At 42.5% G+C, this 16383-nt stretch overlaps 1 protein-coding gene across 2 annotated transcripts in view; it reads right to left on the reverse strand.

Annotated features, from left to right (window-relative positions):
* The window catches only part of FRMD4A (FERM domain containing 4A), a 216649-nt gene that overhangs the window by 183915 nt on the left and 16351 nt on the right, over nt 1-16383 (reverse strand). For both annotated transcript variants that reach the window (XM_058532438.1, XM_058532437.1), the window contains exon 2: nt 4616-4681. In XM_058532438.1, coding sequence (XP_058388421.1) covers nt 4616-4681 — 66 coding nt within the window. The remainder of the gene's footprint in view (nt 1-4615; nt 4682-16383) is intronic.

Raw genomic sequence — 16383 nt, forward strand, 5'->3', positions numbered from 1 at the left:
CTGGAAGTCTGCCTGACGTCACAGGGCAGCTTCCTAAACAAAACAAAAAGTGAGGTTCACTGTGGTAGAGTTGGGGGGATGGAGAGACTCGGATTTGTAAAGCTCTACCATCAAAGGGAAGAAATTCTGCCAACAGAACATAATACATACTCATCTAAAGTGCTAGAAAAAAAGCACTGAGATGAGGCGACCCTAGGAGCAGAAGGCACACGTCTGTTTTTCTCATGCTGGCCTGTCTTCCTCTAAGACAGGATATCATACAGTATCATAAGCCTCAAGAGAACCTAATAAGGAAGGGCTACACCTCAGCCATTCCAATCTAGGAAGATCTATTCTATTTTTAAGAAACCCAAGAGAAAGAGTCTGGAATCTTCCTTATTAACAGCTTCCAGGGCTCGTCTATTGACCCTCCCTGTCAGGAAATTCTTCTCAGTCTTATTTAAATTATTCTCATTAAGGCTGAAGCACATTTCCCTTTCTTTGCTTTCAAAATGCTCCCCTAAATATGCATTCAGATCAGAAAAAATGAAGAAAGTAATTTTAAAGAAATAACCATATGAAGACAAGACTTGAGAAGTTCAGTTTAATACAGAACATGCATGTTACCCTCTTCTCTGGCTATGGAAGCCTCAGGAAGAAGGTGAGCGAGACACACATGATGATGGCCTCTCTTGTTCTGATGCAGGCTTTTTCGAGTACATTGCTGATTGGTTGAAACAAGTGTGGACGACAGAGCAAATGACACTGTCTCAAGGTTGGATGGCAGGGTGACCTGGCTGGATAACCTGCTACACATCGATGACCACAGCTGAAGGCTTGATTTGTTACTGAATGCTCACATCATTCTCCCAGCTGTCCTTAGTGGAATTTAAGGACTTAAGCAGTCGCACGGTAATGTTGTGTGTGTCAGGGACCCAACTGTGGATTTAGGGATGAGCCTTTCAAATACTAAATCTGACTGTGTGCACTCTTGACCTTTGCCCTTTCCCCCATATGGGTAATGTGGGATTTACTCAGGGCATTCAGGGATTTGGAAGCACAGAATCCACTCGGTAATCTCATAGGGCTTTATAAGAAGCATTAAATGTCGGGATTACGGTTATTTTGCTCTGCAACCCAGAGAAGGGAAATGCTACCACGCCTGTAGCCAGTTACTGCAAGAAATTATCTCTGTGGTTGTCAGGTTACCAGCATCCCTCTGATGGGAAGCAATTCTTGCTAGTTGTTGACTCCAAGTCAGCTGACTCTTTCAACACTTGTCCTGTCCGAATTTTCCTGCTTCTTTTTTTTTTGGTGAGGAGGACTAGCCCTGAGCTAACATCCGATGCCAATCCTCCTCTTTTTTGCTGAGGAAGACTGGTCCTGGGCTAACATCCATGTCCATCTTCCTCTACTTTATATGGGACGCCGCCACAGCATGGCTTGACATGCGGCGCATCAGTGCGCGCCCGGGATCAGCACCTGCGAACCCCGTGCCACCGCAGCAGAGCGCGCTCAGTTAACTGCGCCTGCTTCTTAATATCTGAGGTGTCGCCTTTGATGCGTCTCTTACCCTAAGAGTTTAGCGGCTGAAAACTAGACCTCCCATCACTGTCACTACTGACTAAGGTCTTTTTGTCAGTCGGACACTCTTGTGTAAACCTGTTTGCTTCCCCAGGGAAGGTAAACATGTCCTCCAGCCTGCCTCTCCATCTCATAACCCTCATGAAGTAAACATTATCCACCCCTCCCCACCTCCCCAACTCCAGGTCAAAAGACTGCAAAAGGCGTTGCTTAGTCTAAGGCTTATCACAAATATTCTGAAATGGTTCTTAACAGCAACAACAACAAAACCTTCAGCACTTAATATACTTCAGTGACTAAAGTGTAAATGAATCTGAAAGGTTGTCACCGTATGAACTTAAAATATCCAAAAGAGGGTTAGGAGGTCAAAATGTTTTATGCTATTAAAAACATTAGATTAAATGTTACTAAAAACCTAGAGATGGGTCTAAATGAGCTCAAGAATAGGGATTCGCTTTAGAAAGAATTTTGTCAAAAGAATAGAATCCTGGACAACATAACTTTGTAGATGAGAAAGGTCATATGTTTAAATTGGCTTTTGTCCAATAGTTTTAACCTTGTTTCTCGAAGTTTTGCTGAAGCCCACTCTGCAATAATGTAGAAAGGAGTTTAGAATTGTTCCTTCTTTAACTATTTTTTTTTTCTGTGCTAAACTAAATCCCTTGCCAAGTAATTGGTTCTATGGCAAGAAGTCCTTTGAGGAAGTAATACCAGGGCATCTGAGGATTCGCCCAGTCTTTCATTCAACAAGGATTTATTTACTGGCACATGTGCCAGGCATTGGGCTGGGTCCTTGGGATACACAGTGATCATGACACAGACCTAACCCTCAAATTGTTGGAGGCTCTAGGAAATGCTGACGAACGAGCAGGCAGTGACAGTGAGTTGTGACAATGCTGTAAGAGGGAAACCACAGGGGCAGGGGACAGCTAAGACCCAGACTTGGGAGGGGCAGACAGTCGGGCCAGGGGAAGGCTTGGGAGAAAAGCTTCTAAGGTCTTCTAAGCTGTGCACTGAAGGCTCAACAGAAACCAGACAGGTACAGGGATGGAAGCAGGAAGAAGAGTGTTCTAGGAAGGGGGAATAACATGTGAAGCGTGTTCTAAAAAGGGATGGAAAGAGTATGAACCGCTCTTGTTTGGCCTAATTCATCATTTTCTTGATTGCAAAGGGCTGGGGATGACCTTTCCAAAACTGTGCACATCAGTAATTAAATATCTTTTCTGTGACTCAAGTCCATTTCAGATGGCCTCATTCACATTTTCCCAGGGCAGGCTGGCCAATAGACCATAACGTCATTGCACTTGAGGTCTCCTTCCTGTTTCAGAGAGTGGCCGCTTACTAAGCCTCTAAGTGTTGACATGAAAAAAGCATCTAAGACACCAGACCACTCACCTATAAACTCTTCATGCTGACTCTTAATAATTTAAAGTTTTAAATGCTTTATTAGTGATTTTGCTAATTGACAAGATCTTGCTCACTTGACAGTTCCCGTCTACTGCCTTACCCCCTCAAATCCAATCTACAAGTTTGACTCTTATTAAGACTGTAAGTCTTGGAATCTAGCCCAATAAGGACATAATCCAGAACACGAGAACTCTATACACATGGATAAATTAACCACAGCATTTACTGGTAACAGTGGAAAAATTGTAGAAAAAACTTAAATGTACCCATATGGTTAGTAGATAATAACATCATTATTATTATTAGATAATAATGGTATATCCATTACCAGAATTTATGCAGCTATTAAAAAAGATGATAATCTATAGTAATTTGGAAAATGTTAGTGAAAGACAATGTTAAGGTAGAAAATAAAATATATAGAATTACACACATTATGATCACAACCATATACTAAATATAAATATGAAAAATGCTGGAAAGAGATCTGCCAAAATGAGAACAGTAGTTGAATTAGTGTGCTATGATTACGAGCTTTTTCCTATTTTCTCTGTCTCCTACATTACATGTATAATGCCTTTATAATTTAAATCCTAGTAAAAGTATTTAACTCTTTAAGTTAGCAATTTGAACATTTTCAAATGCAAGCAGCATGTACAAGGGAACAGGAGATGAGAGTATTTATATGGGAATCTCCCCACTGACACAGTAGCATTTCCCCCAGTGAATGAGCATGTGGGCGTTGTTTCAAGCAACTGACAAACTGTGGCTTCTTCATGGCAAGATGTGATGGATGATGAGGAGCACTGCCCTAAGAATGTGATAGACATTTGAGAATATCGAGCATATTCTATATTTAAGCATATTCTAAAGCACATTCTAAGTATATAACTATATTTAGTTATAAAAGTTGGAGTCGAACAACAGACTTGGAGTTAAGTTCTTTAAATCAAGTTTAGACAGTTCACCTTCTTTAGGGTTCTGGGTAAAACAATGATTTTTTCCAAGAGTAAGCTGAACAAGACCTGGGTCTATGATTCTAATGACCGCTCTGACTTCTCTGACATGGATGTGTTCTGGGTTGGGGATAAACTGATTTTTTTCCTGTGTGTCAGTTTCCCCGGATGGTCAAGAGTGATAGTGATGTTGATCCAGCGGATGGGGTAAGTGGGTTACTCAGCTTTTGGAGGGGAGACAGAGCCAAGAGACTGCTTCTCATTCTTCACATCCATGTAAGCTTAACTTGACAATAACGAACTGTTTTCTATCCCCCCCGAGCAAAGACAACAACTAAATCAGTTTTAGTTGCAGCAAGAGTTATTTAGGTTATATTATAGGTTAACTCCTTCCAAGCACAAAGAATAGCTAATGGCAGTTGTGGAATTTCCTTTTTGAGAGATTTGCAACAATAGGTTAGATATACATCTGGCCTTGAACGCCTCAGGCGTGGTGTACAAAGAAACAGAATGAACAAAAATAGCACGCACACAGACAAAAATACATGGTGTGTCCTAGTCCTTCTCTCAAAGATTTTAATAGATATAGATTTAAACACAGTTTACACTCTCCCCCCCCTCAGCTGAATCAAAGTCTGAACCACAGCAGTCTCAGAAGAAACTTGGAAAGTTGGCCACAAATCATTTACCTGTACTAGGAGTTCCAGTTTCCTGTCATCAAGAAGATGTACTTGACATCGACGGCCCTCCGTCATCTAGGAAGAAAGAGAAATCATGGTCACTGAGAGTCTAACAGCCTGACCAATGGTTAGAGGGTCTCCCATGCTGGATGCCACCAGGCATATTCCTCTGGGCCAAACTTCCCCTGGGAGTTGGTACTATATAATGCCAAGGAGTGGCAGGATTGGTTCATTCATCCATTCACTCATTCAAAAATATTTATTGAGCACTTTTTATGTGGCAGGCACTATTCTGGGAGCTGGGTGTATAGCGGCACACAAGACAAGGTCCCTGCCCTCATGGAGCTTACATTCTTACGGGGAGATGTAAAATAAATCAGCAAAGACATATATCACATACTATCAGGTGGTGATAAGTGTTATTCATGCTTTAGTCATTCTTCCATTCAATTATTTTATCAGCACGCATTAGGGGCAGACCTCAGTATCTGGTCTCTGTCACCTCTGGACTTGTCCCTCTTACTGATCACCAGAGAGTAGATGACCACCCCTCTGGCAACTGCATTTGCTTTCTGTGTTAATCACCCCTTCTCCTCATTTATGACCCTGGTCCCCACAGTGCTTTACCAATGATAGAGAAGCCCCGGAGATAAGTGCTCACAACTAAACCCAACCCCAAACCCTTGTGCCTTGCACTATGAACACCTCTGTGCGATGTAACAGAAGGAGCAGCTAGACAGGCACCAGAGACCCAGGTTGAGTCTTGGCCACACCGGTTACTGGCTGCAAGACCTTGGACAAGCCTCTGTTCATCTCTGCGCCCCAGTTTCACATACAGCATGAGTGGGCTGGGCCCAATGGGATGCTGCTGAATGTTTAATAACTGGCTTTCTGGAAGGAAAAAGCCTTAATTTCTACCATTTGCTGGAGCCCCAGCATCAGCCTCAAAGGAAATCCTCCCAAGACCAAGCCTTCTCGTACATGTCAGCTGGCGAACCCTCTAACCAAAAATTGTCTTGCTGCACTCCACATATCTTCACTATGTCTGATTTCAAGTTACTGTCACACAACACTGATAGCATTTCCAACAGACAGATACAACAGACAGACATAACCTCAAGAGCATAGACGATAGCAAAGGATAGTCAAATAATTAGGAAGCGATGGATTTTGCCTATTTATTACCTTTGTTTTTAATATAACTTATTTAACTCTAAGTTTATACAACTTACTTTTAATAACGGCTATGTTTTACAACTAGAATGCAAAATTCCTGAAAAGTAACAATTGACTCTCACAAGTGGGTATGGGCCAGGTCCACCACCACTGCCTGGACCAGAAGACCCATAAGGTTCTTTCTAGCCTTTGTATTTTTATATGACTCCAGAGCACTCACTGAAGCCACCTTCTCTTTCCCCAGCTACCAGCCACTTCATGCAGATCAAAAGGAAGGATGCACATGGGCAGATCCTGGCCTCGCCTGCTGCATGGCCATCAGTCTCTTCTCATGAGCACTTTCTCCAGGAAAGATGGACAAGGCAGCCTCTTCTCTTCTTGCTCAACAGGACTTATTCTCTAACCATTAGCCTAGACTTATTCTTTAACCATCAGCACGTCCAATACTCCCAGGAGAAAATTCTCCTTTTCCTTCCTCAAAAGAAGCCAACTCATCACGCTTCATTCAAGTCCGATTTCCCTAGTTATGGGATCTAAACCAAAACAGCATGTCCTGCTTGGATGAGGCTAAAATCAAAAGTCTCTCGAATCTGATATAATAATCACTCAGCAGTCCCCAGCTCCGAGAAAAATCATCAAGAAAAATTTCACGTACTCATAAGCACTCTAAGAGAGGTTGAAAGAGAGTACAATTTGAGGAAAAACTTCAATCCACAGGCTTGCCATTTTGCACAAAGCAGGCAACTATGGACCTGAGATGGGCCCATGCAAAGTCCTTATTCACTCTTAACTTCAAGTGTTAATTGCCTTAGCAAGAAAATGGGCTAAATTTCCATTAGAGTCTATCAACCTGGCACATAGTAGGCATCCTAGCCAATGGACTTAATTTAAAAAACTTCATCAGCTTCAAAAAATAAACAAGTGGGATGATATCAAACTAAAAAGCTTCTACACAGCGAAGAAAACCATCAACAAAATGAAAAGACAACCCACCCAAAGGGAGAAAATATTTGCAACTCATGTATCCAATAAAGGTGAATATCCAAAATATATAAAGAACTCATACAACTTAATGGCAAAAAAAAAAAAAATCCAATTAAAAAATGGGCAAAGGTTGACATACAACTATCTACTGGAGCTTTGGTGAAACAAAAAAAAGGAGGAGGATTGGCAATAGATGTTAGCTCAGAGCCGGTCTTCCTCAGCAAAAAGAGGAGGATTAGCACGGATGTTAGCTCAGGGCTGATCTCCCTCACCAAAAAAAAAAAAAATGGGCAAAGGATCTGAAGAGACATTTTTCCAAAGAAGACATATAGACGGCCAACAGGCTCACAAAAAGATGCTCAACATTATTAATCATCAAGGAAATACAAATCAAAACCACAACAAGATATCACCTCACATCTGTTAGAATGGCTGTTATCAAAAAGACAGGAAATAACAAGTGTTGGCGAGGATGTGGAGAAAAGGGAACCCTTGTGAATTGTTGGTGGGAATGCAAACTGGTGCAGCCAGTATGGAAAACAGTAAAAAAATTAAAAATAGAACTACCATATGATCCAGCTATTCCACTGCTGGGTATTTATCCAAACAAGATGAAAACACTAACCCAAAAAGATATAGGTATCCCCATGTTCACTGCAGCAGTATTTATAATAGGTAAGACATGGAAGCAGCATAAGTGTCCAATGATGTATAAATGGATAAAGAATATGTGGTGTATATATATATATATATATATATATATAAAATGGAATATTATTCAGCCATAAAAAAGAATGAAATCTTGCCATTTGCAACAACATGGATGAACCTTGAGGGCATTATGCTAAGTGGAATAAGTTACAGAAAGACACATATCGTCACTCACTTACATGTGGAACCTATAAACCAAAAAAAACAAACCAAAAAAAACCCAAATTCATAGATACAGGGAACAAGCTGGTGGTTGCCAGAGGTGGGGTGGTGAGGGGTGGGCAAAATGGGTGAATGGAGTCAAAAGGTACAAACTTCCAGTATAAGATAAATAAGTCCTGGGGAAGTAACGTACGGCATGGTGACTATAGTAAATAATACTGAATTGTATATCCGAAATTGTATATCTGAGAATTGTATATCTTTAAGTTCTCATCATAAGAAAAAATGTTTGTAACTATGTGCGGTGATGGATGTTAACTAGATTTATTGTGGTTACCAATTCGCAAAATATACAAATATCGAATCATGATGTTGTACACCTGAAACTAATGTAATGTTATCAGTCAATTATATCTCAATAAAAAAAGAAAGAAAAAAACTTTTACAAAGTAAATGAATGGCTTTGCTGGGGAAAAAAATCCATCAGCTTCACTCCCTCAAGTTCAAGGAAAACTACTGTAATTTAAATTAGACTAAAATTCGTGCTGCCATACCACAATGTATAAACGATTATTTCATCACAACAAAAGTACACAAAAATGTTCAAGTTTCGACAAGGCAGTTGACAGCAATTGCACAGGTAGGTACTTGGGATAAAATTTTAGACATTCAGCAATTCAGTTCTTATCAGAAAGAACATAAGAGTAGAAATTCTAGGAAGGAAAGTACTACAACCATCTAGCATATTATTCTCAAATTCCTTTGAAAACACTTATTACAGGTTTGAGAAAATTCTCTGAAGGGTAGGGACAGGGGAGAATTTTAAGAAAGAAATTCTGCTTCTCCTGCTGCATATTTAAAAACTTATTTAATTTAAACTCATTTAATTTTTTAAAATGCTGCATATTTAAAACACCAAGTTTTGAGTTTCGTTTTATTGTAAGAGGTTAAGGATATAAACGTGTCTTTGAGTTACTTATTCACATTCTAATAAATTTTCTAAAAACAAAGGAAAATTGGTATCTGAAAGACATTACCATCTCAACGTTTTAATCACAGTAAATAGAAGAGGCAGTATATCATTTTCTCAAAATATTTCAAAGCATGCAAAGTGTGACATAACATTGAGTTCATTCCCATAACTAAAAGTTTACCCTGAGGTTCTTATTTGCCTCTGAAACATAAGATTTTCATCACATTAATCTCACCTTATCCACTCAGCAATTTAAGGAAGTCACTAAGCATTGAGATGTTAAGATCTACCCAAGGTCTTCCACTGCATTCTTCTCTTCAACAGAAGCTCAGTGCTAAGTCCTGGGGAATTTATAAGCACACTCCCTATTTTAATAGGGAATTTATAAGCTGCCTCCCCTTTGGAAGGCAAAATGTGGCTGAGAAAAGTCAGCACAGAGAAGTGAGTCCCAACAGAAACTCAACTTGGAATCATCACGTTTTTGAAAGTACGACTTTCTTTTGACAGCACTGCGGTGGCTTTTTGCACAAAGGGGAGACGACCTATTTGTTGTCCCAGATTGAAGGAAGATTGGAGTATCCTGTTCTCATCATCAGTTCAGAAAAGGTTTACCATTCTGGGTGTGTGCAGAGAAAGAGTGAACATCTGTAGCTTTGTCTGGATTGCCAGGCATACCGAAATTTTCTTTTGAATACTAACAATTGTAAAATAATACTGCTTTCCTTGTTTTCATTTTCAGCTGCTCAGGCACAATTGGAGTGCTGGCATCACCCACAAAGGAAATCCTTTTGGAGAACAAGGCTTCTCGTAGATGTCAGCTGGCTACCACTCCAACGTAAATCGTCTTGCTGCAATACAAATTTACACCAAGCAGAGGCCTGCCAAGTGCACTTTGATTCTAACGGATATACAGAAAAGTGGTATTTTGAAAGTGAGGTGTCCATCTCATTTATCCAACTTTGCTGTTAAGACACACACTGAATCATGAAGACTATGCATAAACATGGAAATGCATTTATGATACTAGCTTACACAAGCATAGCAGAATACGAAATGGCACGTGTCCTATAAAAGCAGCCAATCAAATTGTCATGCAGATGGACAGGAATCAGGAGACAAAAATAAAACAGCTGATGTGGTAGGGCAGTCTAAAGGGTGGTTCTCCCTCCCCCCACCCAAATAGTACATAACGTGTTGTTTCTTTCTTTTTCAGTTAAAAAAAATATAAAAAAGAAACTTTATCTGGAAAAATGAATGACCGTGTTTGAGGTCAGCCACAGGAAATGAAGCCGAGAAGCTTCTTTCTCAGCAAATTCGTTTTAGATTGCCTATGGTTTTAACATATCAAGTCAAATCAATTAATTTACAAATGAGAATTATAATTGTCACATGGGTCAAAAATCTGAAGACTGAAGGTCTGACACATTCTCTCCCTGCAGGCAGAATTTATGGGAAGCCAGTTATGACCAGAAGCAATTTAGGGAGCACAGAATCTGAAAGGGAGGAATTATAAATATCTGGGTTTCAGGGCATTCATCGACAATAGCCTGATATATATTCCTGATGGTGGAAGGGACGACTATCCAAATGTGGCAGAGGACTCCCCTCTTCAGAGCATTACTAAAAAACAAACAATAACTAATTAACTAGCAATGTCAAACTCCCCCAAATGGTGATTTTGGGGTGCTTTACATGGAGAGGTACAGGGGACCAAGTTCAGCATGTGAAAATACATTTTATTAAGAATATTTTCAATTCAAAACTAAGTAAACCCTATTTGCTTCTCATTATGTCCTTTTTCTCTATGTATCAGGTCTCCCTCTCTCTCTGTGAGCCACTTCTCGGAAGATCTCTCTCCCCTTTTTCTTGCCCCTTGCCAAATATTTTTTTTTTAATGCATTTCTTCTTTTTTTTTTGGAGGAAGATTGGCCCTGCGCTAACAACTGTTGCCAATCTTCCTCTTTTTCTTTTTTCTCCCCAAAGCCCCAGTACATAGTCGTATATCATAGTTGTAGAGTTGTAGCTCTTCTATGTGGGATGCCGCCTTAGCACAGCTTGAAGAGCGGTGAGTAGGTCCACGCCCAGGATCCGAACCAGCAAACCCCAGGCCAGGGAGCAGAACGCTCGAACTTAATCACGATGCCACCGGGCTGGCCCCATCCCCTTGCCAAATATTTTATATACTATGGTGTAGACATGTGGAGGAAGCACTCTGAAGAAATAACCCTAGTTCCACTGTTTATAATATTTTGATGGAAAATAATGCAGTTGTGCAAATGACTACGGGGTAACAGGTCCTGAACTTAGAAAAAATACATAGTATATAAAAACTAAAAAATATTCCATTAACATATGTTACCATTATATTTCCTGAGGCTATATTTACACTGAAACTGTTATCCCTAAGACACCGAGGGCTGGGGTGAGGGTGGGGACAGCCATGGGGAGGAGAGCTCTTAGAGTAACGTTCACAGGCTGCAAAAACATTTAACCTAGTTACCGCATGCCTACTTGTTTACATTTCTGTGCACAGTAAGTTACCAAGTTGTGACTCATATTCATTCTAGAGATGACAACTTTATGAGACAATAAAATAAGAAATATTAAAGACTCACTAGAATGGTATAAAGTGAAGAATTAACATTTCCAAAACATGCTTTATTTAGGAAAATCATCAAGACTCCTCCAAACAACCTGAAATCCTATCCTTTGAAACTTTATCATCAAATAGAAAATTCTCATTTCAAAAACGTCCCAGCCAGGCCCAAATACGGAGACCAAAGTCTTACAGCACGTCCTCATGAAGCATGGTCCGTTAAACCACGGAACATCTGAAGGATGCCGGATATATTACAGCAGCACCTCGCAATCCGCCCTTTGACCCAGGCCATCTTGTGGCTCAGAAGGAAATTCCAGAGACATGACTACAACTTCCCAGTGCAACTCATTGTTGGAGCTTCTGCTCTCCGGGTCACCTCAACGTGTCACATCCCATTCTCCACTTCAGTTTCCTCTTCAGACAAATGAAGGCTCAACGACCCATCTCGGTACCAAAAAGTCGCCAGATCATAAAATCTCCATAATCATAAAGCTGCCACACCCAGGAGATGAATGAATGTGACAGTCAGGTGGCCTCAAGAAACTCAACCCCACAGTAAAAATGCAGATAGAAAGGACTTCAGGCAAATTAAAATTTGTTAAAAATATGCATCCATTCACTGCCATGGAAATAGATATAACAACAGTTATTATAATGTAATATATTATAATATAATAACAGGGCATGATGCTCATAACCCCTAAAGGTTAAAGGTATATTGTCTATTTTTATTATAGTTTTTCCGTCTGTCTGATTTATCTCAAGCTTACCCTTTTTGCCTTCAAGCGACATCATATTAAAATAAGATGATAATGGAAGGAAAGGTGATATAAGAGTCTGATTCAGGGAGAATGACCTTGTCCTTACTTGTTCCATGACCTCTGGCAAACTATTTCACCTCTGTCCTTACCAGGAGTCTCCTGGATTTAAAAGGACACACACAGGCATGTCCTTGAGGCTCCTGGCTGCTAAATACAGTTGTAACTTATAAAACTCAGATGAAAGTGATTAAGTGAGTGACCCTATTAGAAACAAATTCACATGGCAATGCAATGTAATACAAAAATTGAAATAGCCTTGCATTCCTCGAGGCTCAGCCCTCTGCAAGTCTGCATTTGCTAGGGTCATACGTAGGGCCAGCGTTTTACTGCGGGATTGTTGGGAAACACATTTTAGTGCTGCTGCTGCTCAGATCTCTCTCTCTCTCTCTCTGCCTTCAGCAAAAGGAAATGGGGTTTTCTCTAGTAATGCAGGAAGAGAAGTCGTGGTGTCTTGGGTACACCCAGGGTACGGGGACAGCATAGGGCTGCTGTGTGTGGGGTGGAGTTTTGGCCCCTGACTCTACCGCCCTAAGACCACTGCTGTGTGCGATCGAGCCACAGGTCCTGTAAGACAATCCATTTCAATCCTCTCCAGACGGCACTGCAGGGCAGAGGGTCAGAAAACAGTGACAATCAGTCTCTGGGCCTAAAGTTTAGGAGATGAGGAATGGACCCAGACGGGTAAGAGGTAAGGACAGCCAGGAAGCTCCACCAATGGTCTCGTGCGATCCCAGCCAAGAGGAACCCAGAGCCAAAGCTAAGCTGTGGGATGTGGGGAAGGAGGGGTACTGTTTTCACCTCCCAACAAGACACTGCAACTTGAGGACATGCTATTGATATGGAGGTCGGACAGGTGCATCTCAGATATGGAAGGTCAAGGTCCAGTTGGTGCATTTCAACCCAGGGCCAGAGCAGGACAGACAATCGCTGTCCTCTCTCTGAGAGCCAGCCCTCTGACTAAATGGTCAGGAGGAAAGCACACTGGGAGATCCGAACGCATGGGCTCTGGAGTTATATTACGTACCACAGACACCGACTTGGTGCGCCCAGAGCAGTCAGCTCACTTCAGTTAAGTGCCTCCGAAGGTGGCAGCGTTACACTGTACTTTCTGCATTACATTCGAACTAGCTGGACGCCTAAAGAACAGTGACTTGATTGTCACACTTAGGTTCTGCCGCTGCTTGAGTATCTCCTGCAGACAGGATTTTGTCTACCTGCATTTCAAGTATATTATTAAATACACTTATTAACACTTATTTACTTCATTCATAACTCATCTGCAAGCTTTTGCTTTCTACTCAGGCCTAGGATTCCAGACATCTTTTGTTCTGTAATTGGAGCAACTGGAATCTCTGAAGATACATGGAGACTTAATCCTACTTGACACTGGATTGTCTTACCGTTATTATTATTGTTTGGAGAGGGGTTGGAGAAGGGAAGAGAGCCTACTCCTTATAGGGGAGGGAATTTCGATCAGAGGGGGCTCCTGGGTTGTCTAAATAGAGGCTGACTGGAGACAGAAGGTGGGAATGTGCAGAGAGCAGAATCCGAGCAGATCTGGACAGAAGGCCTCAGGGAATAAAGGCCTGAGCAGGAGATGCCTGATGTGGCTGTAAAACAACATCTCTCCTTCATCACGCACTGCTGCTGCCCTCCGTGAAGGATGAGTATCTGAATGCTGGATAACAAGCCCTCTGACATCTGTCCTCACCTCACTAGATCCGGTTTTCTCAAATGCTCTCCCTCCGCCGGTCCCCCAGTCCCAAGACTCAGCCCCCTGGACGCCTCAATTTTGTTGCTCTGAGGGCCACCCTCTCCCTTGCCTCAGGGCCTGGCCCAGGCTGTCTCCTCCGCCTGGAAGCACTTGTTCTTCACTCCTGTACTTAAAGGACCATCGCTGCATGCCTACTCAATGCCACGCACTGAGCCAGGTGCTGGAGACACAGCGGTGACCAAAAGAAGCACGGCCCACTTCTTAGAGGTCACTGGCCTGAGGGAAAGATGGACACTCACTTGTGCTCATTCTTCCAGACTCAGCTTTGTGGACGCACGCACTTTCTCCTTGCCCTGGGGGGATCTTCCCACCCCACCTGGCAGCCATTCCAGGCATGATGCCAGGCACCGTGTCTTCCCAGCTCTTCTCCCCAGGCCACCCCGCTGTGGCTGACAGAGGATGGGAGGAGGGCCTGGGGTCCTCGTGCCCGGGTTTGTCTTACCCCAGCTTCACCATGGGCGAGCTGGGTGTGCGCCCCTCCACAAGTCACTGCGCCAACTTATGCCTCATTCCCTAGTCTAGGACATGGAGACCATCATGTGCCAACCTGGAGGGGGCGCTGTGAGGAACGACTAAGTTAATGCAGGTAAAGAGCATGGAACTCTGCTTGGGACGAAGTAGGTTCTCAACCAATATTACCTTCAGAAGTCTCCACTCAGGGAATGCGAGGCTACTCTGAGCAGGAGTGGCAGAAAGGCAAGAGTGTCCCCTCCCCGCCCACACACACACACACACACACACCCCTACAGATGGCCTGGGTGGGGCTGCAGGTTTGTGTCCACTCACACCGGCTTCTCTGCTACTGTGAGAGCGGGTAAGAAGGCTCGTCTGGACAGGGTACATCTGGGTGGCTGTCCCTTGCGCTGAGCCCTGCAAGTCCCTGGTCATGTGCAGAGGGGGCACTTCACGCAGACAGGGTGCCTGGAGGCCCAGTGCTTGTCCCCAGCAGCAGCGGCTCCCAGAGTCATCTCGTGCCAGCCGGCAATCATCAACAGAGAGCTGATGTAAGGAACCCCCAACTTGGCCTAAGAAACGAGGTTCAGGAATGTTAGTTATGACATGTGTGGCAGTATTGGCGTGGACAACAAGAACCGCCAGACCGCAGTCTGCAGCGTGAATGGAGGAGATGAGGGCCTCTTGTGCCTGTTTCTCTCGGCAGGTTCACGGTGTTGTTCTTAACACACACACTGTTCACAGCGCACGTGTCCAGGCAGACATCTTTCAAAGGTGGCTGAGTGAGGTATAAATCCTGAAAAAAAAAGACCATGCAAAGAAGCAACAAGAACCTACATACCTATCCAACATCCCACTGTTTTCCTTAGAGTGAGAAAGACCAAAGAAAGTAACACCTGCTCTTTGTCACAAGGAGCTTTGGCTTCAGTATCTTAATGTCAGAGTTTTTTGGGTGGAACGAAGATGCTTTTTCCAAAGAAAAGGAGAATATCTACCCTTTCTTTTGTTTTGTTTTTAAATTTTTTTTTTTTCCCCTCAAAGCCCCAGTAGATAGTTGTATGTCATAGTTGCACATCCTTCTAGTTGCTGTGTGTGGAACACGGCCTCAGCATGTGGAGAAGCAGTGTGTTGGTGTGCGCCCGGGATCTGAACCTGGGCCACCAGTATCCGAGCGTGAGCACTTAACCGCTAAGCCACGGGGCCAGCCCTTTTCTTTTGTTTTAATGACTGTACTTGGAATTTTTATAGTAGAAGAGGAGGACAAATGGGGAGTCAGATGCGGATCCCAGACTCAAAGAAAACAGTTGTGTTTTTTTTGCTGAGGAATATTCGCCCTGAGCTAACATCTGTGCCAATCTTTCTCTTTTTATTTGTGAGCCACCACCACAGCATGGCCACTGACAGACTGGTGGTGTAGGTCTGTGCCCGGGAACTGAACCCAGGCCACCAAAGCAGAGCATGCCGAACTTAACCACTAGGCCACGGGGCTGGTCCAAAAACAGTTTTTAAAAGTCCAGAAAAAAGATAAAGTTGACTCTATGGATCTAAAATGATATTGTTTGTATGAGATGGAGACTATAAAAGTAAAAGTTTGATAACACAATAAAAATAAAATTGAATGAGAAAGTAGAGATTGAGACATCCAAAGAACACGGAGTATCTGCACAGAGAACTCCCAGAGGAGACTAGATGTGAGTCTAACACACCCAGCGTGTCAGGGGGAGCGTGCATTATACAGGCTATGGCCACAGATGAGGGAGTGTCACAAACTTTCAGAGACAGAGGTAGAAAGCCAAAGCTGAGATTTAAAACAAGGAAAGTCTAAAGACAATGAAAGAGCCTTTAAAGGTACTTCCAAGCAAGAAGAGTAAGGAAAGGACTGTTTTCATCGTTTGGTGCCAATGGCTTTTTGTTAAAAGATGAACCTCGGAACCACTCAGTTCCTGTTTTGTTTCCAACTCCTCAACGAAGAAGGGAAACGGTAGGGCTAACTCATGAAAGAAGATAAACCAACTGCACCTCTTTCCCCAAAATAAATTCCAGATGCTTCATAAAGTTAAATATTAAAAATAAATCAGTAACTATTTATTAGGCCTTGCTAAGCATAAAAGCAGTAGGTGAGCC

The sequence above is a fragment of the Diceros bicornis genome, chromosome 36, assembly GCF_020826845.1.
Source record: "Diceros bicornis minor isolate mBicDic1 chromosome 36, mDicBic1.mat.cur, whole genome shotgun sequence".
NCBI lineage: Eukaryota > Metazoa > Chordata > Mammalia > Perissodactyla > Rhinocerotidae > Diceros > Diceros bicornis.